At 40.0% G+C, this 26,798-nt stretch overlaps 1 protein-coding gene across 2 annotated transcripts in view; it reads left to right on the forward strand.

Annotated features, from left to right (window-relative positions):
* The window catches only part of kiaa1549la (KIAA1549-like a), a 152,584-nt gene that overhangs the window by 22,768 nt on the left and 103,018 nt on the right, over positions 1-26,798 (forward strand). The window contains exons 2-3 of one of the 2 annotated variants that reach the window (XM_059334464.1): positions 21,119-21,829; positions 25,799-26,659. In XM_059334464.1, coding sequence (XP_059190447.1) covers positions 21,119-21,829; positions 25,799-26,659 — 1,572 coding nt within the window. Of the gene's footprint in view, positions 1-21,118; positions 21,830-25,798; positions 26,660-26,798 lie in introns of those variants that run through there. The other variant, XM_059334465.1, reaches the window with a different exon arrangement.

Consider the following 26,798-nt stretch of genomic DNA (forward strand, 5'->3'; position numbering starts at 1 on the left):
GGAAGTATAAAGTCTGATGAGTTTACTAGCTCTCCTCCCTGCAGACAGCACTATATATAATGCAGGCGTGCAGCAGCAAACAATGCTCTGCCAATCAATAATGCAGCGGATATATTCATAGCTCCATCTCCAGCTGGAGTCCTTCCAGTGATGGAGCAGCAGAGAGATCTCAGGTCACTGATGAAACTTTGGGAAAATGTTTCCATGTTGTTTAGGTTTCTGCAGCCCCGGAGGTTTGCTCCGACTCTGAGATATATTTGGGTTTTATTCTCCTGCTCTCTGTTTAACCACAGGCTTGTTCAGTTTGACAGTCTTGGAGTTCTTTGTGGCGCCTCAGGGATCGGTCTCGGTGCTGGAAAGTTCAGTTTCAGAGGATGCACAGGAGTGAGCAGCCCTGACCCACAATGCACCTCTTCTCCTTAGTTAGTCAGACCAAGTTCTGCTTCACAAACCACTCCGTTTCCTCCCTTTTATGCTGCTTTTCTCTCCTGGCGGCCGTTCATTAAAGATCTCCCCACTGCTCTGCACCAACTTTCATGTCTCTCACAAAGCTTTCTGCTTTAATTATCCTTGTTTACACTTCTGGTGTTAAGCTACATTTGCCTAATATTTTTATCCCAATCTTTGCCTGCTGGGGTCCTGATTAATTCTGTCTGAAATGCCAGGTTGTCTGACAGATTTATTGGTTCAACACACTAAATTGGCTTCACGTAGTTCACAAATCTGCTGCAAAATTATGGGTTAGATAAAATGTGTGTCTCATATCTTTCCTGGCATTTTTTTTAAAGGGCTGCTAGTTTGATTTTAAATACATTTAACCTTTTGGTTTCCTGGGCTGTTTTGTCCATTTTACATTTTCCATTTTACAGTCCACTTTACATTCTGTCATTTGGGGAAAAAAAAGTGTAACATGAATATTTAACATATCTAACATCGCTATCATACTTTAATTTCTTGCACAATCTCATTTATGTAACCTTATAATTATTTTTGTCACTTTGACTGACTGGATCAACATTTTGAACCCAAAAGAAACCAATAAACAACAAACATTATAATCTGATTTTGAAACAGTAACGCTCAATGAGTTTAAAATGTTGCAAATGTGTTTACAGGTTGCAAATATAACATATACTGTTTACATTTTTATACTAAATATATTTGACATTAGCCCTGTTTTAATTGGATTATCATCAATAAACAAAACCTGAGTTTCAAGCCAGTCCTTTAGAGTGAAGTATTTAGCTTCAGTGTTAGCTAGCACAAGCCGCAAACTCTCAGCCCTCCCACTGTTTTGCAGCCAAAAAAAGCTAACTTGTAACTAAACACTACTCAAACATTCGACTCAAACACTAAGCTAGGACCGTTTCATTGGGACTTTAAACTCAGAGGTCAAAGGAAATGTTGACATGTGGCCCTAATCCTCTTTAAAAACCTGGAAACCTTTCAGTGTTTCAGTTTTAATATTTCTTAGACATGGTGGAAGATGAAAAGGTCAAAGTCTTTGGATGTGGGTGAGTCCTTGTTTGTGTCTCTGATGGTTTCAGCCATTCACCTTATAGCACACACACACACACACACACACACACACACACACACACACACACACACACACACACACACTATGTATTCATATGAAGACTTCCACAGCGATCTGTCATCATAGAGTTGTTGTCACGCTAGCGAGGCCTCAGCAGCAGCAGGTTGGCTGGGAAATGAAGCAGGAGATGGATCTGAGCTGGCGTGTGAGTGTGTGTGTGTGTGTGTGTGTGTGTGTGTGTGTGTGTGTGTGTGTGTGTGTTTCTTAGGTCTGATGTGTTTCCTGTTCTGTGTCTTTTCTTCTGTAAGTCTGTCTGTGCTCCGCTAGTTTGTGTGTCTGCATCTAACCTTGTTTGTGTTTGATTGTGTGTGTGCTCGCAAGCTTCCCCTTTGTGTGTGTGTCTGTGTGTGTCTGCATCTATTATTGTCCCCGTCATTGTGTGTGTGTGTGTGTGTGTGTGTGTGTGTGCGCGTGCCAGAGAAAATGGATTTAGGCAGATGATGTAATAGTTTTTGTCCCCTTGTGTGTCGCTCCACATGAGCTAAAGGCTCCGGAGTTCACTGATGTACAGTGAGTGTTTGAGCGTGTGTGTGTGTGTGTGTGTGTGTGTGTGTGTGTGTGTGTGTGTGTGCGTGTGTGTGTGTGTGTGTGTGTGTGTGTGTGTGTGTGTGTATCTGTCTGTGGCTGGCAATTTCACTAGATGCATCTACTTAAAAAAAAGACAGGAAGGTATCCGGCTTAGTAAAACCATAATCCTTAATTGTTTAAAGTGCATCATTAAAATACAGAATTCCATCGTCAGCGTAGAGTGACTGATGAATCTGAGGTTTTTGGTTTATTCTTAGAAAGAGTGTGTGTGTGTGTGTGTGTGTGTGTGTGAGCTCAAAGGGAAAGCTGTGGTTGGAATTAAAGATAGATTTAAGCTATTTCTGAGCCCAAGTGGTTCTTATTTTAACATTATTACAGCCAATAAACAAGAAATAAATTAGCATAATTGAGGCTGGAGAAAATAGGAGAAATCCTTCATCCTGAACCTTTTTATGCTCCTCAGTGTTTTTATTCTACTGGCCTGAGCTCTGCAGTCACTCAGCTGCAGTGTATTTTTCCTCAATGTGAGCTGAAAGGACAGAGGAGATGTGTTTATGAAAATACAGCAAAAACATTCTAATATCTATTTTTAATTAAATGAGCATATGATCCAGAGTGCAGCGTTTCCAAGCGTTAGACGGATTAGAACACATTAGATAACAGAGAATCAATTGACCTTTACTGCTCCCATTCTCTGCAGCAATAACATTTCCACGATGGAGGAGAGAATGATGCCACTGTACGGTAAATGACAAGAGCTTTCAGCTGCGCTTTGAGAAAATGAAATTCAAAATGGATGCGTGCCATGTGAAATAATAATGGAATAATAAAAGAGAAGCTGTGGCGGAGCAGAGCCAACCTCCTGCTCTTTGTGTCTCTGGGAGGTTGATTTGTGGAGAAAACAAGCTCAAAGAATTCTCTCTACTGACAGATGAGCTGGAGCTCTTTTCATCTTCTGGTTCTATCTGAAACATCATAATACAGTTAGTCAGTTGGCACTCAGACTCAGGTTTGTTCTTACATGGCACTATTCTCTACACAGATACATTCACACATTTATAGTCATTCATGTTCCAATTCTCCAATTAATTTGGAAAATTGGAATTGTTAAAATCAACTCAAATAAAAATATTTACAATAAACTTAATCCCAGATAGATAGATAGATAGACAGATAGATAGATAGATAGATAGATAGATAGATAGATCAGAAGGTTTTTTAGGACAACACTATGGTCTCAATCACTAGTAAAAAATCTTCTTGATGTCAATAGTTCTAATAATGGCCCCATTTAGAAGAAAACAGAAGATAAAGAATCGTATGATTTGGGGCGGGGCTACCTTTGATTGACAGGTCACTAACAAGGCGAGCCGTCACCAGGAGAGAAGCAGAGCAATGCGTATCCACGGCAACGTGTCAATAAATTTATACATAACGTTATATAGATAGAAAAGAGGACGTTTAGCGGTTTGGTCTCATAACTTTGACCCTTTCACTGTATTTTCACTTGTAGGAACAGGTATGGTGCGTTCTAGAGCATGGGACATATGAAATCTAAATGAACTTAGTACAATAACAACAACACATTAACAGCATGATCTTTCTAACAAGCACCATTGTGCTCAGCAAAACCTCAGAGAGCTGCTTTTTACCATATTTTGGCTTTGCAATTTAGAAAGTTCTGCTTGTAAAACCTCCAACAGGTGCTCTGGTTACATTACATTATATTACATGTCATTTAGCTGACGCTTTTGTCCAAAGCGACTTACAATAAGTGGTTGTTATGTTGCTTATATAACAGCAGCTTCTCTATAAGGGCATACATTGTTTCCATCCATCTCCTCTACGCTCATGTCCCTGCCTCTCATCTACGGTTGGACAATTCTGCTTTGGCAAAATGTTTTTTGGCATCACTCCATGTTAAACAATCCTCTTCCTGTTGCAGTACAGATAAATGGGTATAGATGCTTCCCCCTCTTGGTAAAGATTTTTCTGATTTCTGAGAAATCTTTGGACCTTTCCATCCTCAACTGCAGGTTTTTTGTGCTCTTTAAAATAAGCCAGCAGGTGCCAAGAGGTCCTGACTAAACCTGTAAATACCTGAAGATATGTGGAACAGAGCCAGTGATCCTGAGGTCTCAGACCAACAGTTTAACATCAGACACCAGAATACTTTTACAACTTGAACAAACTTTTAACAGTCTCCTCCTGCAGAGTGCCTGAATATTTGTGTCCAGCGCCATGGAAGCATTTTAATACATATATAATATTATAATAAAATAAGCATGTCATGTTGTTTTTTATTCCTCCAAATGCTTTTCAACACCATCCAGACGATCCTGCTGAGGGAATAACCTCAAGGCACCAAGTGTGAAGCCCCAGGTGTCTAATACACAGCTGTGTGTGTGTGTGTGTGTGTGTGTGTGTGTGTGTGTGTGTGTGTGTGTGTGTGTGTGTGTGTGTGTGTGTGTCTCCTAAAAACAATGAATAGCAACAAGCTTGGTGGATGCTGGCTGTTTCTGTCTGAGTTGGTTGATATTTTGGGTTTGCAGCCTTTTAAGATAAGAGGATGGAAAAGTACAAGGCAACTGTATCATAAAATATTAAATTAAACTTCTACAGAAATACCCAAGGACTCAGTCTCAGAGTGCACCGAACATGGAGCCAGAACTCTAGCAACCTTTTTAAATCTTTTTTATCTCAGTCAGCCTGAGGATGAAGCAGCTCTAAGCTCAGTGTCTGGACTCACATATTGATTTGAACTAACTTCAGGTTAAAGTTATAGTAGGAGTTTTACACTGGATCTTTACTTGATGTAACAAGTTCTACTAATATAGCGGCTCATTGGCGTGAAATTCTTAAAGGATTATAGGTGTCAGATTATAAATAAATTATAAATAATCTGACACAACAAAAATTGCAAAATGTAAGTATTCCCGAAGTTACATTACTTTGAAAATATGACTTTTCTTAGAAAACTTGCAATTAAGAAATATATACATGAAGAACAATAAAAGTCAGAACAATAAAAGCTTAATAATAATAATGACTTTGGATAAAATATAATATGTAAACATTTTTTTTAATTAAATAATGTGACAGGACACTGTAGTTGAAGTTACATTAAAGTTAAAGTGTCTCTCAGCCACAGTTACAGCTAGACGAGCAGCATTTAGTTATTTAGTATAATATTAAATAGTTATTATCTGCTCTACTCACCAGTCTCCTCCTCTTCCTCTCTTTCTTCTTTTATTTAACTCAGACAGATAACCCAGGGATATTCTTTCAGTGGTTATCCTTCTTTCCATTAAGTTTGTTTGTTTACACAGAATCATGCATCTCCAATGAGAGGAGTCAGGTGGGGCCCCTTCAGGGGGGTCTCCAACCGTCACTGCAAGCTTTGGCATGCATTGCCATCGCTTTAGTTTTAGTTTTTTTGCCTTCAGCATGGTCCATAGACCATAGTCCTGGGGCACTATGATGTCCTCCCTACTGTCCTGCTGTGGTCATCAGACAGGACCCCCTCCCACAGCTCCCACAGCTCCCACAGCTCCCACTGCTCCCACTGCTCCCACAGCTCCTGCAACACTGGCCAGATGGGAGGTTGTTCAGCATTAGCTTACTCCAGCTGGGAGCGAGTCTAAAACTTTTAGGAATGGATCTGTCTCCTCTCTGCTTCAGTCTCAGCTTAGTGTGATCTTGTCGGTACACAGATACAACTAATCTCCAACCTGCTGGAGACGGAGATGGAGCTGTAGAATATGTTCCAGTCAGGCTCCACTTCCATGTTTTTTCTTGTTCTGTTTGTAGCTTCCTAGAACTGTTGTAGCTGCTGTGGATCCATCACTCAGCTTCCTGATCTATAGATTAGCCTCCAGATGCCTCTCCTCTCTGTATTTCATCTTTCTAACGTCCTGAGTGGCTTTAACATAACTAAAACCATCAAGTTGAGAATTTTTCCTAATTTGAAAGATACTTTAAGTGTTTGTAACCGTAGCTCTTTATACCACCATTGGTCTTGATGTGGTGTATATACAACGTGTGTGAGATGGACAGATAGATAATAAGTGGAGGTAGAGTGGTGTTTTGTCTATGTGTCTGTTTATATCTGTATGAAAGGAAAAAGTGGACAGAAGTCTATTTTTGCTGCTGAATATGTGAGTCTGAGTGTCTGAGTGTCTGAGTTCTTCTACGTCTCAGAATAAATGCTGCCGTGTGTGTGTGTTGGGAGGGAATGCGTCGATTAAAGGCTGTGTGTGTGAGTGTGTGTGTGTGTGTGTGTGTGTGTGTGTGTGTGTGTGTGATGTCTCCCCAGCTCTGTTTATGCTAGACTGGCTGACCTAGCGAGCCCCAGAGCGGTCACATGACCGTCAGCTGGTCACATGGGACAGAGACAGAGACGGCAGCACAGATGAGCCGCCATGCTGCCTGCTGTCTGTGTGTGTGTGTGTGTCTGTGTGTGTGTGTGTGTGTGTGTGTGTGTGACTGAATTATTGCATGACTGCATACTTGCTAATGTTTCACCTCTTGTGTTGTTCTTCTCTCTTTATAAAGCATGTTTAGTCATCAGACTGAATCTTAACTCCTCGTGGACGTTCAGGCTGTTTTCAGCTACTCTGGTTTCATTTCTGTGTTCTGGTGCGCATCAGTTCCCATCATCCACTGGGTTGTAAACATTTTAATACAACATTTAATACAACAATTGAAGGGTACATCAGTTTGTCCTAATTTGCTAATTCTGGCCCCAGATCCTGCTGTTTGTATGAGTGGTCTTACAGCAATCTTATAATATCATGAGAATATCTGAGAATGTTGTTGTTTCTCACAATGATTCAATGATAATTGTCTCTTATTTGGTATAATACATTAAGATATAGACCCATAAGCCTTTGGGTCCCATGATAGATAGGACCCAAAGACACTTTCTGGTTCCGGCTGAGACGCGGGGGTTGCTGCCAGTCTATACATTGTTTCTAGAATATTCCTGCACATTATATCTTTAACACACATCCCGAACGTTAAAAACAGAAGTAAACACACTCCACCTTACCAGAGCAGTATGAGTTGTTCCTGGTTATGGTGCAGTTCCCTTTAAATGCTAATCTTGATTTATTGAAATGAACCAACACACTCACCACCTGAATAATTAAAATGACTGTAGTTTAACTTAAGGTAATCACTGTGTATGAGTGTTAAACAAGGAATTAAATGCAACATTTGCCTTCTGAATACTATTATTACTGTACGACTCTATCAGGCCGTCTGTCCCTGTGTTTCCTGTCCTGTAGCCTCCTCCAGGTGGATCCTGGTGGATCCTGGTGGATCTCTCCTCTGAGCCTCCTGCTGATGAACCTCTGGTCGTCCCGTCAGCTGGCCACTAACTAACCCAGTTAACTACAGCTTCCCCAACAACATAATCAGTCTAACAGGCAGCATGATGACATGTTAAACGTGAGCCAGCAGCAGCAGCAGGTAGCAGCCAGCAGCCTGAATGATGCCAGACAACCAGCTGCCTGATCAGAGCAGAGCAGAGCTGTATGATATAATATAATATATAATAATAATAGAGATCCAACAGACTGCCCTGGATCAGTTGGCTTCCTGTTAGACACCTGGCACTTTAAATCAGCCAACAAGACAATATTATTAGGACTTTTCTGCCAACTTCCTGACATTTCTGGAATGCAGAGTAATGATAATCTGCCACTGGCTGTTTGAAACCTGCATTCATTCTGACCACCAACACTGCTGCTGGACCTTTAATAGACCGAAATCACTTCAACTACACTCTGTGTTTTGTCTTGGGCACATTTATATGTCAGTGTTTCTTTCTGCTCTCTCAACCTTTTCTGATGAACTTCCTGTAATATAATGTCCTAAGCTCAGCCTAAGCCGTGTCATCATCATCATCTGGTAGAATAGATGACCAATATCTGAAAACAGGAACACTGACTAAATCATCATATTTGTTTATTTGAACACAGGGATAATTGGTTAAAAATGGACCTATGCCTGCCTGTTGATTGGACGTGTTTAGAGGGATTTGATTGGCTGAATTCTAACAACAACAACAGGGCTGATGTTGTTTGTCTGTTGTTTGAGAGGAATGAGGACATGCAGCAGTGATCCTGAGCTTTTGCACGTACCTGAATAAAAAGAGCCAGTATTTAGTTATAAATACATTCAGTAAAACCCTGATTCCAGAAACATTGGGATGTTGAATCTAAATGAATGAGTGTTTAAGCACAAATTAAGCCTCATACATGAATGTTGGGCTTACAGTTATTATGTAATAAGCTGTGGCTCATTTATTTTTTATTTTTTACCTTCCCCTTCCTCTAAACCAGGGCTCACCAACCTTTCTGAACAAAGAGCTACTTCTTATCTTTGAACACAGTGTTTGCTTCTTTTAAGACCTCCTGAAAAGATTTCTTGCTCTTTATCAAAAAATGTGCAGCTCTAAATGAAGTTTCAGTTGCTTTTGGTGATTTTTCATGGGCCTGGTGAAAATAGACTGCTGTTTGCCCAAAAAGCTGCCTTTAACTCATTATTGTTCTGCATGTAGCGCTGCAGGGTTAGCAGGAATAACACACTGAACACACTGAACTGTGTCTCCACATTGTGCCACCTTGTCATCGCTACAATGTAAATGAGACATACACACTTTTCTTTAACCGTCGTAAAAACAAACTCCCAAACTGCCATGTTTTTTAAATTTATTTTGGGAGGTACAAACCACTGATAGACAAGATCTGAGTTCATATTTACATAAAACATTTTTGTTTTGAAAATGCTCTGTTCAATATAGTCATTTTCAAATGTCATTCTTTAAATCCAGACCTTCATTGAGAGTAGTCGAGCTGTTTTAGAACATGCCCTGAGACTCATATAATATAATATATATAATATATAATAAATATAATATGTCCCTTTGTGTTTGTAATATGCTCTCTGAATTCTCATTTACCTTTCACACTGAACCAACTATGGATCAGGTTATACAGTTTGATGCAGCGCTGCACATTTTGGAAGAAATATTAATTGCATTAAAATGATCATGGTGGGATGTTTTTTGTGAGAATCAGTACTCAAAGAATTCTATGGAATATGATTTTTAGGGCCCAGTCCTGGAATATAACAAGTACATTTACTAAAGTACTGTACTTGCATATTTCCTGACTCACTCTAATCAGTGTGGTGAGCAGACGTAAGAGATTGTCTGGGATCAACAAAATCTCAAACCTAAATGACAGAACCGTTTGTCAATACCAGCCTTAACATGTTCTAAAAATAGCACACACGTCATCATACACACACACACATACAGTCTGTGGTTGTAAATAAGGCTGCAGTTTCTGTGAATTTAGGCGACAAAACCACTTATCTAGCTTTAGTGCAAAAAACTTCCCGATAAAGCGTTATTAAAGACAGTTTAAACAGTAAATAAATGTACGTAAATACTGTAAGTAAGTCGTTATGAGGGTGATGTTACGTAAGTTACGTAAAATAAAAATATAAATGTGAGTCATATTTTGCTGCGTGTACAATCGCCTTATGAATATTATATATTTTAAGGGGAGACCAGTCTCAAATCACAATGGTCGTCCCCAGTGGTGGAAAGTAAGTAAGAACATTTACTCAAATACTGGACTTAAGTATAAATTTGAGGTACTTTTACTTTACTTGATTATTTCCATTTCATGTAACTTTATACTTCTACTCCACTACATTTGAAGGTAAATATTGTACTTTTTAGTACTACTTTAGTTACCTTTGAAAATCATGATAAATTTAAAGTGATAAGATGATGTTGTTTTTTTAATTAAAGCTCATAACAGTATATTAAGTAGTTAAATTAGCCCTATCTTGAGGTAATTAAAATGCTGCTTATATAAATACATCAATACAAATGATCTAATAATATATTTAGAATATATAAAACAATCTGAGTGGGTCATTCTGCATGAGTATTTCTACTTCAGTAAGTTTTGAATGCAGGATTTTTACTTGAAATGTAGCAATTTCACAACGTGGTATTAGTACTTTACTTTGAATACTTTTTCATCTTAGCAGCACCACAATGTTTAACTCATTTACGCTTTTTTTTGCTTATAATCCAATCAGTCAAGTATTGGTGCATGGATGCAGTCCGTCTGTTTTATTTGTTTTACTGGCTTTTATTTACCACCACAGTGTTTAGTCCAGTCAAGAATCTGACTGAAGGTCCAACATCTCAGGGCAGAAAAACGTTTCACATTGACATTTCAAAATGTCAGGAGCCCCAAAAAACCTCCATGTGTGTAAAAGTGTAATTTTCTATGGAGTGAAGTGTGATGATGGAGGGCTGGGTGTTATTGATGTAGGTCGCTGAAACATAGTGACATCAAACAGAAGCCACACAGCCTGAGGTCTAAATATAATCAACTCTTATTCTATTTTCAACATTAACCCCTCCTTAAAACGTATGTCTTCTATATCTACAATGTAACGTTTTAATTATCTTTCTTAAGCAAATAAATTCAAATGATTTGTTTCTGTTGTATCTGTTGCCAACTAATCCTGGTAATTCCCCAGTGCCCATGATTATATTATGACAGATTAATAAACAATGTATGGGCCCATTTATCATTTATCTGTGAACTGTTGCCACAGTGTGTTAAGCCCTCATATGCATTTTCATCCTGCCATTAAAAATACTGTCTGATGCTTTTATGATAATCTGTGTGAATACAGGGCAGCGATGCAACTATTGCTCAATTATTATCTGATTTTTGTGAAACATTGCCGGTGATTGTGATAAAAACAATCGTTTCAGTCATTTTATCAGCAGATATGTTCGCTCCATAAAACCCTTGCCAGTGTAAATTAATTTTGTGCTCTGCTCACTTGCTAAATGGAAAGTTCCTGCTTGGAATGGATGATTGTGTTTGCTGTGATAGCATCAGGGCTCCTCGTTGTTCCAGCTGTATTTCGGGGCGATGCACGACATACAGGACAGACGTCACAGCGGCTGGAACACTCTGTTTCCTTTCTTATTCGTGGTAATGGTTGCCGTGGCGACAGCATCCCTGTGGTTGCCGTGGAGACTCAGCAGCAGAAGCAGCCTGCTGTCAGGCTGAATGGGCCACTTGACATACAGTTACCTCAAATAGGTTCAGCTCTGCTTTGTTCTGTTTATATAATGTTGGCCTAGTATTTGTTGTTTTCATCTATAACTAGAGTATGTTTCTTTAATGTGAGTAAGCTGGGGATGATAAGACTCTCTCTCTTTTCTATTGTTCTCTTCCTCTTTGATTTGAGGACATGAGGCTATCAAAGATTAGTTACACTGAAAACATGAACATAGATTCAAAAAGCTCTCAGATTCTTATTTTGTTCACTATAAAACATGTCTGAAGCTAGAGAGACAAATGAAGGATAAACTATTTCTTACTTTTTACTTGTGACAACCTGCAGTCAGATATCAGTGTAAACACGACACAGAGCACAACACAACCGTTCTTTAATGTTTGACCCAAACACCCACAAATCTGGACTCAAACAGCTGTGAAAAATGACATTTCAGCTTGACATTTAGTGACTTTTTGTCTTTGCCCCTCCCCCATACCAGTCCAGAGACCACACACACACACACACACACACACACACACATCCTTATATTTCTATCTTTGTGAGGGCCCTCATTGGATTAGTGAATTCCCTAGCCCCTTACCCTAACCCTTTAACTAACCCTTCACCATCACAACTAAATGCCCAACCCTAACCCGAAAATAAACCTTATTGTAACATTAAACCTAAAACAAAGTCTGAACTCTCAAAAAAGCCTTTAAAGAAGTGAAGACAGAAAATGTCCTCACTTTACAAAAATGTCCTCACTCTGTTGGTTACAAAGGTGTTCCGGTCCTCACTATGTAGGTGGTACAAGAACACACACACACACACACAGCAGACCCTACTCAGTTTACAGTATGTTGATATGCTGATGGCCTATTTGTTGAAGGAGGGGATATATTCAGTATGCTGGTGGAGCTGCAGGATTAAGTGATTAAATAACATTTAAATTGAATGTGTTTTAAAAATACCACTTTCACTGTCACAGTGTTAATGAGATTTAATCAGAACATTTCTTCCATGTCAGTGAAATTTATATAAATGAACCTATTGGACTACGATACTGTCAATGTATCCCACAGCGGAAAGCTTTTGGCTAACATTCTATCATTAACTACTAGTATAAATTATCATGTTATGTTTCCAGTTAAGTGGTGTGAAACTAGAGTTAGCCTCGGGTTAACCAGAGGATGCTAACACCGGTGAGCTAGCTGTTTGCTATCTGTATCCCAGATAGCATCGGACACTTCCATCTCCTGGCTGTAAAACAATAAAACAATAAAACAATAAAACAATGGGGGCTGCTGAGTTTGTCGGGGAAACTGAACATTTCTGGGTTAATATCACCGTTATCAGCCATCGTTAGCTACACCTGGACCGTACTTCTGTCCTTCACAATAAAATACAGGACAGTGGAAATACAGATGTACTTTTAAGATCGTTGCTGAGCGTTCTTCCTGCTTTCTCTCATCAGAGTTACTTTCATATTCTAATTACACATGTACATCTCCATGTACATAAATTAAATCTCACATGTAGATTGTTAAATATGTATAAATCAATTATAACGACACTGATGGTGGCGGTCTTATTCAAAATGACCGTAAACACAGAAAAGTGCAGTATTGCAGATGTGTCTGATCAGGGATATGTTACTATATCAACGATTGTTCTCATAATTCTTGTAGGACGTCAAGTTGTCGGGATGGAACTGATGTGATTTTATTGATACCAAAAGCATTGCAGCATATTCTTAAGATTCTTTTTCTTTTCCCCTATTGATATGGTATCCTAATTATAAGGCCTTTTATTGTGGACGAATAGTGAGCTCAGTCCTCCAGAGTCTTCTGTGTAAATCCAACCAATCAGGATGAATGTGTTTAATACAGAGCTGCTGAAAGACAGTGGTTGATCCGTCTTAATATGTGTATTTTTGAGCGTGTCCCTTTCAAAATAAGCTGTGATGCAACTTAAAGAAACTGAAGTGTTTAACCATCAGCCATTATCTATGTGCCGTCTGTGTAAATTGGATAAATTGTGAGGAGGTAATAATGCAGCTTGTCTTTCTGCTGTATGTGTTTGTGGCTTTGTATCTATTTTTCAATGCAGCCTCACTATTAAAGCTGAACGTCCCTTTATATTCTCTGCTCAGCCTCATAATGTGGTGTTGAAGTCAGTTCACACATTGGCTAGACGTTGTCGTCAGGCAGTTTTTCTCACTCTTTGGCAGTATTGCTGAGAAAAGATGGCACCGTTTCTTTTAACTCTGCTCACTATCATCTCTTCAGAGAATAACTGCTGCTATTGTTTGTGTTGTCCACATAGAGTGAAATAAATTAACACAGATACAATGTTCAAGGTATAATAGTATGATGTCACATGAGAAACACCTCTGTCTGTTTATTCATAGAGACTTTGATGAGTGATTGACTTGTTTGTCTGAGCGTCCATCTATTGGTCGATCCATCCAAATGGTTTGCTGTTCCTGCTCCTCATAGACAGATGGAAGCCCTGAATAGTTGCAGGAAATGTTACATGTCCGTCCTGTTGGACGGCTTCACTCTGCTGGCTTCGGACCATCCTCCTCCCACTGAGTCTCCAACCACATCCACTATATCACCAGCACTCCCACTCAACCACAGAAGCTGTATTTAAAAGGGAAAAATCATTCATTTCAATACATTGGCGCTAAATAAAGAAGACCCCTCCAATGACTCACTCCTCTAATTAGAGATTATGACAGCATGACCTTTATTTGATAAGAGTTTAAGAAATGACCTCAACTCAAAGCTCACCATCAATAATTACATTTGAATATATAGCCAAGAATTTCATGCAAAACCTGACTTGCCTATCTACTTCAACAAGTAGTAGTTTTTTTACAATATTGACAGTGAGTCAAATGACTCAAAAGATTATTAGTAGAGCTGCACTCGCTCAACAATAACAGTTCTATGAAGTTTCTTTGTAGCCTCTTTGAGTTCATTGTTTTGGCTTTACATATGTAGGTTTAGCATATTCACTGACTCACTCTAATAAGTGTGGTGAGCAGACGTAAGAGATTGTCGGGGATCAACAAAATCTCTAAGCTGAATGACAGAAACGTTGGTCAATACCATAACATGTTCTAAAAATAGCACACACGTCATCATACACACACACACACATACAGTCTGTGGTTGTAAATAAGGCTGCCGTTTCTGTGAATTTAGGCGACAAACCCACTTATCTAGGTTTAGTGCAAAAAACTTCCTGATAAAGCGTTATTAAAGACAGTTTAAACAGTAAATAAATGTACGTTAATACCGTAAGTAAGTCGTTATGAGGGTGATGTTACATAAGTTACGTTAAATAAAAATCTAAATGTGAGTCATATTTTGCTGCGTTATGAATATTATATATTTTAAGGGGAGACCAGTCTCAAATCAGAATGGTTGTCCCCAGCGGTGGAAAGTAAGTAAGAACATTTACTCAAATACTGGACTTAAGTACAAATTTGAGGCACTTGTACTTTACTTGAGTATTTCCATTTTATGTAACTTTATACTTCTACTCCACTACATTTTGAGGCAAATGTTGTATTTTTTACTCATCTACATTTAGCTGACAGCTTTAGTTACTTTTCAGTTTGAGATTTAACATAAAAAAATGATGAATTTAAAGTTATTAGACTTCTTTTTATTTTTTTAATTAAACCTCATAACAGTATGATAATAGTTAAAATGAGCCGAAGCTTGAGAAAAATACAAATGCTGCTTACATAAATGCATCAATAACAATAATATAATAATATATTTAGAATATTTAAAACAATTTGAGTGGGTCCGTTCTACATAATGAGTATTTTTATTTTTGATACTGTAAGTACATTTTGATGCTGATATTTTTGTACTTTTTGTAAGTTTTGATTGTAGGACTTTGACTAAGGGAGTAATTTCACAGTGTGGAATTAGTACTTTTACTGCAGTAAAGGATCTGAATACTTTTCCACCACTGGTTGTCCTTAGTCATGACAAAAATCTGTAAAACACAAAAATGTCCTGGTTTTCAACATTCATTATCAAATTGTCCCAGTTTTCAGGACAATAATAAAACATTAATAATGATAATAATAGTATATAATTGAATGAATTGTTGTATTTGGTATTTTTTGGTGCTCATATGGTGCATCATATTCTGTCCTACACTGTAAGACTTTGCTGTAAATTTACGGTCACATTCTAACAGTAACTTGCTGTATTATGATTGTTCAGTATATTGCTGTGAAAGCAATGCATTGTGGGAGTTATCATGATTCCTCAGGCATTCCAACGGTCAAAATGATATTTTTACAGGAACTTACGGTTTTCATCTGAGCATGTTGGGAAAATAAAGCCGTTATTTTCTAAAAGAAGAAAGGTTTTATTCCATTTTAGTCTGGGCTGAAATAATCACAATGTGTTGTTTTTCCAGTAATACTAATCTAGAGTTTTCATGGATTAGTTGTAACATAATTTAGAGTTAAACATTCAAACGTCACGCTATTTTTTTTCTTCGTTTCGAGACAGTTTGTCAGTAAACGGACCTGTATTTCTATAATACAGTAGAGGTACTGTAAATTTTACAGTAACTTATGCTCAGCACAATTATGATTTGCTTGAAGAAATACAAACAAGCAAGTGTTTCATTTTCTCCTGTACCGGAATGATAATGGGTGTATTATTACCTAACCCAATATAAAACAAAGATAATGCACCATGGACCTGAATTCTTGTGTGTATGTGTCAATCAGCCAGTGTGTCATGGTGTTTAATTTGTTATCCTATTGTCACCATATTAGTGTAACACTTGCTAATGAGTTAGCTGAGGATGATGTTGAGTGATTGATTGATGAGTGTCATTAGTTTTGTAGGTATTTGGTCATAAATCACAGTCCAATACATGCCAAATATTTAATCATCCACTGGATGTGCTCTGCAGTCTACTACTGTTGCTCGTATGCAGTGGTGGAAGAAGTATTCACATACCTTACTGCAGTAAAAGTACTAGTACCACACTGTGAAATTACTCCACTACAAGTAAAAGTCCCACATTCAAAACTTACTGAAGTAAAAGTACAAAATAATCAGCATCAAAATGTACTTAAAGTATCTAAAGTAAAAGTACTCGGTATGCAGAATGACCCTACTCAGATTGTTATATTTGTTATTAGATTATTTGTATTGATGCACTTATGTAAGCATCGTTTTAATTTCCTCAAGTTAGGGCTCATTTTGACTACTTAATGTACTATGATGAGGTTTAATAAAAAAATACAAAAAACATCTTATCACTTTAAATTTATCTTGATTTTCAGGTCAAAAGTACGGTTACTACAGCTGTTGTCTAAATGTAGTGGAGTAAAAAGTATAAAATTGCATAAAATAAAAATACTCAAGTAAAATACAAGTACCTCAAAATTTTACTTAAGTACAGTACTTGAGTAAATGTACTTACTGCTGCTCATACTAAACATTGGCATTGAAATGAGAATTTAAAATCCCCAGTTTCTCTCTGCTGCAGCTCAAAGTTGCCTTGTGCCACTTTGAGATAAGACATGAAGCTCCACTCAGCAACTTTTGCAGCCCTAACTGTTTTCACACTTTCTCTAACCCTTAATCTTTTAAAAATAATGCCACCAATCTGTACACACTTGTATATGTTGCATCTTGGTAACTATGAATGGATTGTGAAGAAATACTTTGCTAAAGGTGTCAGCGCTGGCAGTGTGCCCAGCGTTTCTGCACATTGTGTTCTTTTGTTTCATCACTTTCTGAAGCTGAAAGAATTTCTGCCAGTGACCAGAACTAACACTACTCTTTTGCTTGAACTAATGAGGTGAAACTAGAGTGTCTTCATTATTTTTGCATCGCGTGGCACTCCTCTGTACTAGAGCCCAATCCTGTAAATTAGACAGAGTCTGCCGTAGGTTTATTGAAAAGCCTTGGCCAGTACAGCTCTAAGACGGAGATTAAGACGTGTCTTATTTTACATCTGGCTGGTTTGATAATTACTGTAATGAAAACTTGCCACCAGTTGGTTACTTGGCAGATTGGGCTAACCAGACTCACTTTTCCCTCTGAGTTTCAGGGAGCTGAGACCAGCTGGCTCAGCACCATCCTCACACTTCCTCACCACCTGTCCTGCTCACAGTCAGGGTGGCAGCATGGATCAACTGGCACCCAGCCCCACACACACTACACAGGACCATAGACCATGGGCATTTACCATTATATTACGATGGGCACCTGGAAATGGCTATCTGAAAGCCTGCAGCGACCTGGCAAGGCTTTACAGGCTTTTGTTGGCATTTAGAGAGATTCAGCAGGGTATCAGTGGGCGCAGTGCCAGCTGGCTAAACTCTATGGTCAATACATAACATGACACTAGTCTAAAGCCTTGTAAATGGCCAGTAGCGCTTTGTGCATCATTTCCATGCGATAATTCTCATAATCTACTATAAGCTGAATGTTCTCACATAGAAATAGGCAAAAATGTCCTGTGTGTTTTGTCCAAATAGATAAAACAGGTCAGTTCTGCTCTGATCCACATTTATCCATCTTTAATCCACACTTTCTGTTCTACCAACCAACCAACCAACCATCCAGTCCATATTTGTTCTCAGTGGAGGTTCTTCTATCCTAGCGTTTTGTCAGAGGTCTGATGGTAGAGTCACATATGTTGCTCTCAGCCAGAGCAGGTGGCTAGCTGTTGGAGGAGCAAACACTCAAAACACTGCAAGCAGTTATGCATATGGTACAGTCCTCCCATCCATCAAACCATCCACCATTCATTCATTCATTCATTCCTCCATCTATCCATTCATCCTTTCATTACTCCATTCAAACATATTGATTCCTCATATCTTTCCAAACACATATGTTCCTTTTCCCAAGGAACTTGAATGACAGATCACATTATCAACCCAGCTATATTTTTACTAATGACAAGTACAAATATAACCTCATATTAAAAAAGAAAACATGTAAAAAGAGGGACAAACAGAGACATAAGATATATTTGTACTTTATTTAATTGAATGTATGTTGTAAAGGGGTACTGCGGGAATATGGGGTACCGGGCTCGTTGCTACGAGATGATGTGGTTCTTCTGGCTTCATCAGACCGGGACCTCCAGCACTCACTGGGGCGGAGAGGTATTGCCCCCCCTGGGTGGAGACAGGTACTGCCTCCTCTGGGTGGAGAGAGGTACTGCCCCCTCTGGGTGGAGACAGGTACTGCCCCCTCTGGGTGGAGAGAGGTACTGCTCCCTCTGGGTGGAGACAGGTACTGCCCCCTCTGGGTGGAGACAGGTACTGCCCCCTCTGGGTGCAGACAGGTACTGCCTCCTCTAGGTGGAGAGAGGTACTGCCCCCTCTGGGTGGAGAGAGGTACTGCCTCCTCTGGGTGGAGACAGGTACTGCCCCTCTGGGTGGAGAGAGGTACTGCCTCCTCTGGGTGGAGACAGGTACTGCCCCCTCTGGGTGGAGACAGGTACTGTCCCCTCTGGGTGGAGACAGGTACTGAGAGAGGTACTCTTGTTCAGCAGTGAGGGTAGAATGGAGCGTGAGATGGACAGGCGGTTTGGTGCAGCGTCAGCAGTGATGCGGGCGTTGTACCGGACCGTCGTGGTGAATAAGGAGCTGAGCCTGAAGGCAAAGCTCTCGATTTACCGCTCCATCTACGTTCCAACCCTCACCTATGGTCATGAGCTTTGGGTAGTGACCAAAGAACGAGATCGTGGATACAAGCGGCTGAAATGAGCTTCCTCCGTAGGGTGGCTGGGCTCAGCTTTAGAGATAGGGGGAGGAGCTCAGACATCCGGAGGGAGCTCGGAGTAGAGCCGCTGCTCCTTCTCCTCCAAAGGAGCCAGCTGAGGAGGTTTGGGTTTCATCTGGTAAGGATCCTCCCTGCGCCTCCCGTTAGAGGAGTTCCAGGTCCAACTGGTAGGAGGCCCCGGGGGGTCCAGGAGGAGCTGGACGTTGTGGTTGGAGACGTCTGGAAGGCCCTGCTTGTTTATAGCCATCAAAGACACCTACATGTGGAAATGTTGTACTGTAGTGTTTCTTGATGAGATGAGATGAGATGAGATGAGATGTAATGGACGAATAGTCGCAAAAATTAATTTCGTTGAAGTTTAACAAGCATGTTAGTGATGTGGTCAGCAGCATAAATGTAATTTCTAGCTTTGTCATTTTCTCCTTTCTCAAACTGACACATGGCTGGCACTAAGACCCTGAAGAAGCTGAAATATGAATTGTCAATGGATTAATTTCCTCTTTTAATGACATTTATGATGTGACACCCTGTGACAAGAAACAGATTGCTTGGTGGTTGTAGTTAATAGCGGGGTGGTGCGATGCTTTATAGCAGGTGTCCAGAGGATATATGGCAGCTAAGCCCAGAGTTGTTTCTGTAAAGCCTCTCTTGCTCAGAATCACTGTCTTTTAATTAACAAATCCTCCGCAGAGACATGGGGAGCGTGGGAAGTGTACGACACACACGCACACTTAACTGTAACACTTTTGAAGGCTGAAACGAGCGTGCACTAAAATAATAATAATAAAAAAGAACTGCTTGCCACTGGCTTCCCACTTACAATATTTTACGCTGAGAACAGAAGAAACTCGACGTCGACCTCGAGTGAAGCACAAATCAAACCTTTCTACTTCAGAACAAATGAGCAGATGCAACAAACCGTGTCACCCAGTGAAACAGCCGGAGAGCCAGTCAGACGGTCAGCCATGTATTTTCTCATCTTTCAATCCCACTAAGGCTAGGTGCCTTTGAGACTGAATGCATTAGGCAGGATAATCGCCTCCGTCTGCCAAACCTTCAGGCTTTGCTGAGGCTACAGAGGAGATGAAGACAGTTCACAGAATGGAGATAAAGGCCGAAGTTAAATGCTTTGACTGGATGCTATCACTGCTGCTCCATTTCCATCTGACTGTCAAACTGGAAAAATTTTAAAATTAGTCCATAAACCTCTTATTATTTGCACACCAAACTTTTGGAAAATATTGGCCTCATCAGTGCTGGTCTGAGCTTTGAGCTCAGCGTGAGTCTGAGTGGTTATGTATGTTCTAGGAATGATAAATCCAAAGGCTAGCATAGCGAACCTAACAGATCAGATTAGTATCTCTGAAATCACAGCTGATTAGGGTGTGTGTGTGTGTGTCCTAATTTATGCACTCTGGGACATCTAAATTAATTCCCTATGCTTTATCCTCTAAAACATAAGTGACCTACTTTAGACATTATTACTATTTCTCCACAATCGCAGTTTTAGAGTTTTTTTATTTAATCCTTTTGGATAAGTGTGTGTGAGTCAGAGGAGAGAAAGGGTAAGAATATGCATATGTGTGTAAGAGTAGAAAAGTGTGTGTGTGTGTGTGTGTGTGTGTGTGTATTCTTGTACTACCTACATAGTGAGGACAGGAACATGTTTTTAACCGTGAGTGAGGACATTTTTGTGAAATGAGGACATTTCAGCCAGGCCTCACTTCTTTAAATGCTTGTTTGACAGTTCAGACTTTGTTTTAGGGTTAAAGTTACAATAAGGTTTATTTTAGGGTTAGGGTTGGGCATTTAGTTGTGATGGTGAAGGTTAGGTTAAGGGTTAGGGTAAGGGGCTAGGGAATTCACTAATCCAATGAGGATTAAATCTCCTGGCAGTTGGACAGTTGTGTTTGCATTATGACAGATGATAATTGAAGGCTGCAGCTGCGTGTTATGTGTATGATGGATGAGTTACTGAAGAAGTGAAGTTATTGTCTGGCCTGTGGGACAGATGAGTCAAACTGCTCACAATCTTTCTGAACTCATAATTAAATATTATTTCTATCCGTTATGTTTCCTACAGCTGAGGGAGTTCACCACGTGTCGATGAGAAGGGCTCTCCTGCCTCTGGACCCCGCAGCACCCCCCAACCGCCCAGCCGTCCCCCCACCTGGAGGCAGAGCTGGACCAGTAAAAGATGCGACTGATGGGAGTGATGGACCCAGAGCCGGACCCAGAGCCGGACCCAGAGCCGGACCCAGAGCCGGACCCAGAGCCTGGCCCGAGGGTAAAGTGTTTGCCGAGGCCAGGGCGGCGGTGTGGACTGAAACAGAAGCAGCGGTCCGTGCTGGGGCAGGGGGCAAAGTCTTTGCAGAGACGGGGATCATGAGAGGAACCGGCGCCTGGGCTGAGGTCGGGGCTGAGTGGAGTCCGGTGAATGAAGGAGGAGATCTGGCGAGCATGAGCAGGGACCCTGCTGCCTGGCTGGGACAGCAGAGGGGAAGAGGCCTCCGGCAGCCGGCAGCCTTCTCATCGGTCCCCACAATGCTGGAGGAGACAGTGGAGCTGGGGAAACCTTTAGGACTGCTGTCGAAAGCTGCTTGGGCCAAAAGCTCCTCTTTATCCTCCTCCAAGACCTCCTCCTCTACAACAAAATCATCCACTTTGCCTTCCTCCTCCTCTCCCTCCAACCCTCCAGCCAGTAAAAGAGACAGTCAGACAGCCAGACCAGACAACGTCTCTCTGGTTGTCGTCAACAGCAACTCCTCCAGCAGCAATAGCAGCTCCACTCTGGGTATGGTGCAACGTTGTTCTGTCTTTTCCATATATTTTAACTTCCACATTTCTACATTGTATTAATCATGCTGGAACGATGTGTGAGGGGCTTATTAGGGGTTAAAGAGTTTAGACTGTCCTGTCTTTTTAAGCTTTAAGCTTTCTGAACCCACAAGTATAAAGAGTAGAGTATAAAAGGAAAAGGAAAAGTGTAAGGAATGGATTAAACAGTGTTTAGCATCTTATTACTATCTGCTAATTAGCTTGAAACTTTAGCATTGCTTCCAAAGACCAGGAGCAGTGGTGGAAAAAGTATTCAGGTCCCTTCCTTAAGTATGAGTATTAATACCACACTGTGAAATTACTCCACTACAAGTAAAGTAATCCATTCAAAACTTACTGAAGTAAAAGTACAAAAGTATCAGCATCAAAATGTACTTAAAGTATCAAAAGGAAAAGTACTCGTTATGCAGAATGGACCCATTCAGATTGTTTTATATATTCTAAATATATCATTAGGTTATTCTGACTGATGCTTTTATGTAAGCAGCATTTTAATTTTCTCAAGATAGGGCCAATTTTAACTACTTAATATACTGTGATGAAGTTTAATCTAAAAAAATGTCTAATCAGTTTAAATTGATCATGTTTTTATGATAAATCTTGACCTGAAAAGTAACTAAAGCTGGCAGCTAATTGTAGTGGAGTAAAAAGTACAATATTCATCTCAAAATGTAGTGAAGTAGAAGTATAAAGTTACATAAAATGGAAATACTCAAGTAAAGTACAAGTACCTCAAACTTGTAATCAAGTATAGTACATGAGTTCATGTACTTCTACCACTGACAATGAACATGAACAATGAAAACAGTTGTTTAAATTTTCTACAATCTTGCCTTTAGCACAGTATCATGCATGTAGCCGTCAAATGTACGAGGTTACTTTTGTGTCATGACACAAACAGCACAGGTTTGAGAGCAAACTTTTATTTTTGCAATAAATAAATGTTTTATTGTAAGGGAATACATTTGAGGCTAATAAAAGCTTTGTATGCAAATCCACAAGTTTTGCTTTTGAATCTAAAAGTTTTGCTATTGAGCTGAAACTCTAGAGACACGTCTCTACTAGCCGGTCTCAGTCAGAGTGACAGCTTGGCAACATGGCTCCCGCTGCGTCTCCTCCATGATTCTGACTCCTTCTTCAGTTTACCAACAGAGGATGTTGCCAAGCTGTCACTGATATCTAGACCTGCACATAGAGACGTGTTGCATCTTTAAGCGTAGCTCTCACCTTTGATATTCAGCTTCATAACATGCTAAATGTATTGATTTACAAACAAAACTTTTGCATTTGCAAATCAAAACTTTTTGTATATGCAATAATACACACAAATGTCATCATTAATTCAATTTACTTCAAATTAAACGTGTGTTTTTGCAGAATGAAAAGTTTTGCTCTCACCTCTTGAAATGTAACAGATTTAAGACCTTTAGCGGTTTTCAATTGTAAAAGTTAACAGTAAAACTGAAATGTACCGCCAGCTTGCAGGCACTGTCGTAAAAATATGAAATATGCCAGTAATTTTGATAATTTTAGCCAATAATTTCATCACCATTGTATGAAAATGAGAACCCTGATTTATCTCTGAACTATTTCTGATGTTCAGCTGTTTTGTTCACAACTTCACACAGTTTTCACCATTAATAACCATTAATAACCATTAATAACCATTGTCATCACAATGTTATTTTCAGCTTTGCTGTCGTCATAGCCCCCATCATCTTCATCTTCATCTTCATCATCATCATAATTTTGTCATCACCTTTTTCATAATGTCATCAACATCATCAACATCATCATCATCTTTGTCCTCTTCGTCATCCTCCTGTCCCATACCTTTATGTCTCCCCACCAGGTAAATCCTCCTCATATCCTTCTATAACGAGTATTTCATCAGGTGGATTCATGTTTCAGTCACAGTGCAGCATGTCCTCATGTTTTAATGATCTGATGAGTTGAATCTGTCCCAGTCTGAAGGATTGATCGATGATCGCCTCCTTCTTCTTGCTCCACCTCTCATTGACATGCATTTGATTTCATGTTGTCTAAAGATGATTTAGATGGATTAAATAAACCCCTGACATTAAAATGCTCTTCTGGTTTAAACATTCAGATTGGATTTCTATTCCACATGAAAAATTGAAACTGCTGGGAACTTTATCTTATCTCAGTAAAAGTGACAGTTGAAGAATAATGACTGGATCTTTGCAAGCCTGCATCTTTTTACACATGCATCACAACATTCCTCAATTTACATATTTGTTGGAATTGTCCATAACAAAATGTAAAAAGTGTTTCATGTTTGTTTTAAACATTTTACAGTCTTTGTACAAGTTTACCAAATAATGAAGGAAATGAAATATATAAACACCAGGGATGGGCATTCACCTTTTCTTTGTTCATTTTCTTTTATTTCTTTTTGAAGTTATGGCTGTTTGAAAAAAAAAAGAAGAAGAGGAGAATACAAACTTACCTGTATGTGAACAGAGGACGAGGGAATAACTAGTGGGCGTAGCTGAAACACTCAGCCGCTTTACAAAAACTACTCAGAAAGTAGTAAAGACGAAACACGCCTAATAACAAGCCTCCATTCTGTCTGCAGCAGCTTTCTGCATTGTTGGAAAACATTTTTTAGGCAACAGTGCTTTGGTGTAGGATTTATTCTCCACTTTTGCTGGAAGTCACTGGTCATAGCCGCGTACAGACAGGAGCATTAGAATACAAACTGGAGCACACATAAGATTTCCAACAGTGGTAATATATGAACGCTGCAAAAATGATCCGGTTATTTTGAATTAAATTATATCAATTAAATCTATTTAATGTAGTTGTTAAGTTATTTAAATGTATTTATTTATTTATACAATGGTAGTAGAATAAGTTTGACTTGCATGACGACCCTGGTCATCCATCCGTCTTTTCTTCTTTTCTTTTCGTTTCTCTTCTTCTTTCTGTTCCACCATCCTCAGTGTTAGAACCCTCTCTGGACACCATCATAACATCATCATATAGTCTTTTGTTATTGTCAACAAATGCCATAAAAAGATCATAAACAATGCTTAAGACTGACTCAATATTTTAATATTTTCCGACCCTGCCTGGCTCTCACCCCTAACCTCATTAGTTTTTACTGGAGAGAAAAAAAAAGGCTGAACAATTTCCTAAAACAGCTGGGTAGTTTGTAGTAACTGTTAGTGTATCATGCATTTGTTACATTTGAGTATTTTCATTATTTGGTTTAGTGTTTATGGTAGCAGGACAGTGTATGTGGGATTGACAGGAAATTAATTACAGTGTGTGTTTTCATGGTAATGAAGGAAAATGTCATCTGACAGTGTGGCTGCTGTGTTTTTAATAGTCGGACACAGGGTGTAAATAATGGATGACATGTCTCTATTTCTTCCCACTGTAAATATCTCTGCTACTGTCACTGCCAGCCCAGTCTGTGCAGTAGAGTTACCAGCCCAACCTCTGAGTTAATCACAGCTGTCAATCATGTTTCACCCCCATTTTATGGAATCAAAAAATTATGTAAAAATACATTTTATTAGCACTTGGATGTGCATAGAAAATAACAGAAAATATCTTTGGGAAACCTTTATTTGACCTCAACCTTGATTTTTTTAGTTTGGCCCATGTCCCATCCACTAACATGGAGGGGGCGGGGCTTATTAACTATACTGCAGCCAGCCACCAGGGGGCGATGAGATGTTTTGGCTTCACTTTTGAGAAGTCAACAGGCTTTATGTACAGTCTATGGTTATAGCTCCATGACATGACTTAGGCTTTACAGTCAGTACTTATCAACAAGATTGATTCATTGCTGGTTTTGGTCTTTTCAAGGGATTAGTTGAGAAATAAATAAAGTTGAGTATATCGCTGGATATCCTTATATATAACTGATTTCCCCAAACTTTGGTTCCTGCAGAGGAGTCGGTGAGCAGCCTGCCGGCCTGGGACCTCCCCACCGTCCCCGAGTCGCTGCTGTCCACGGTGGGCGACCATGATGTCACACTTCCTGCCAACGTCACCAGCCCTTTCTCCACCCACCAGTGGAACACCACCATGCCTGTGCGCACCAGAAACACCTCACAGCCCACGACCACGTCCCCCACCACCATGAGCACATCTCCACCACCTGCCTACACCACCTCAACTCTGCCGCTGTCCACCACAGCGAGAGCACCAACGCCGCCGGAGTCCACCACAGTTTCTCACTCTACAAGCCAGGACACTGTGACCAACGACAGCCTTCAGCTGACGACGGTAACCACGACGACACCCTCAACGACCACTCTGACTGTGACCGCCGCTGCCATGGTAACCCAGGCGGCGACCACAGGGAGCACTGTAACCGTCTCACCAAATACCACCGCTGCTACGACCTCACAGCAAACAACCAGCCTCAAACCGACCCCAGCAGCTACGACTCAGCCAACGACCACTTCTACAACCACACCTGCCACTACAACTACTACAACTACTACTACTACTACTAGTACTACTACTACTACTACTACCATGGCCCCCACCACCACCACCACCACCACCACTGCTCCTCCTCCAACCACCACTACCACTACTACCCCTGCACCTACAACTACTGTCGCTCCCACCACCACTACGACCACAACAACCACCACTACAAAGGCACCGACCACAACTCTGTTCATCCCCATGGAAACCATGTCGCCTCCCACCACCACCACCACTGAAGCTCCATCCAGTACCAGCGCAGAGGAAGGACCACTACCATGCAATGTGACCGAGAAGTACTGGGTCAGAACAGGTATGTCATCGTCATTATAATAAAGAGGAAAAATAATGTTTAAAAGTTACATGAATCACGTTTTCGAACGTAACTTACGTTTTTTTTAAAAGTAACTTCTGGCATTTTCATACATTTATTTACTGTTTAAACTGTCTTT

The sequence above is a fragment of the Centropristis striata genome, chromosome 6, assembly GCF_030273125.1.
Source record: "Centropristis striata isolate RG_2023a ecotype Rhode Island chromosome 6, C.striata_1.0, whole genome shotgun sequence".
Taxonomy (NCBI): Eukaryota; Metazoa; Chordata; class Actinopteri; order Perciformes; family Serranidae; genus Centropristis; species Centropristis striata.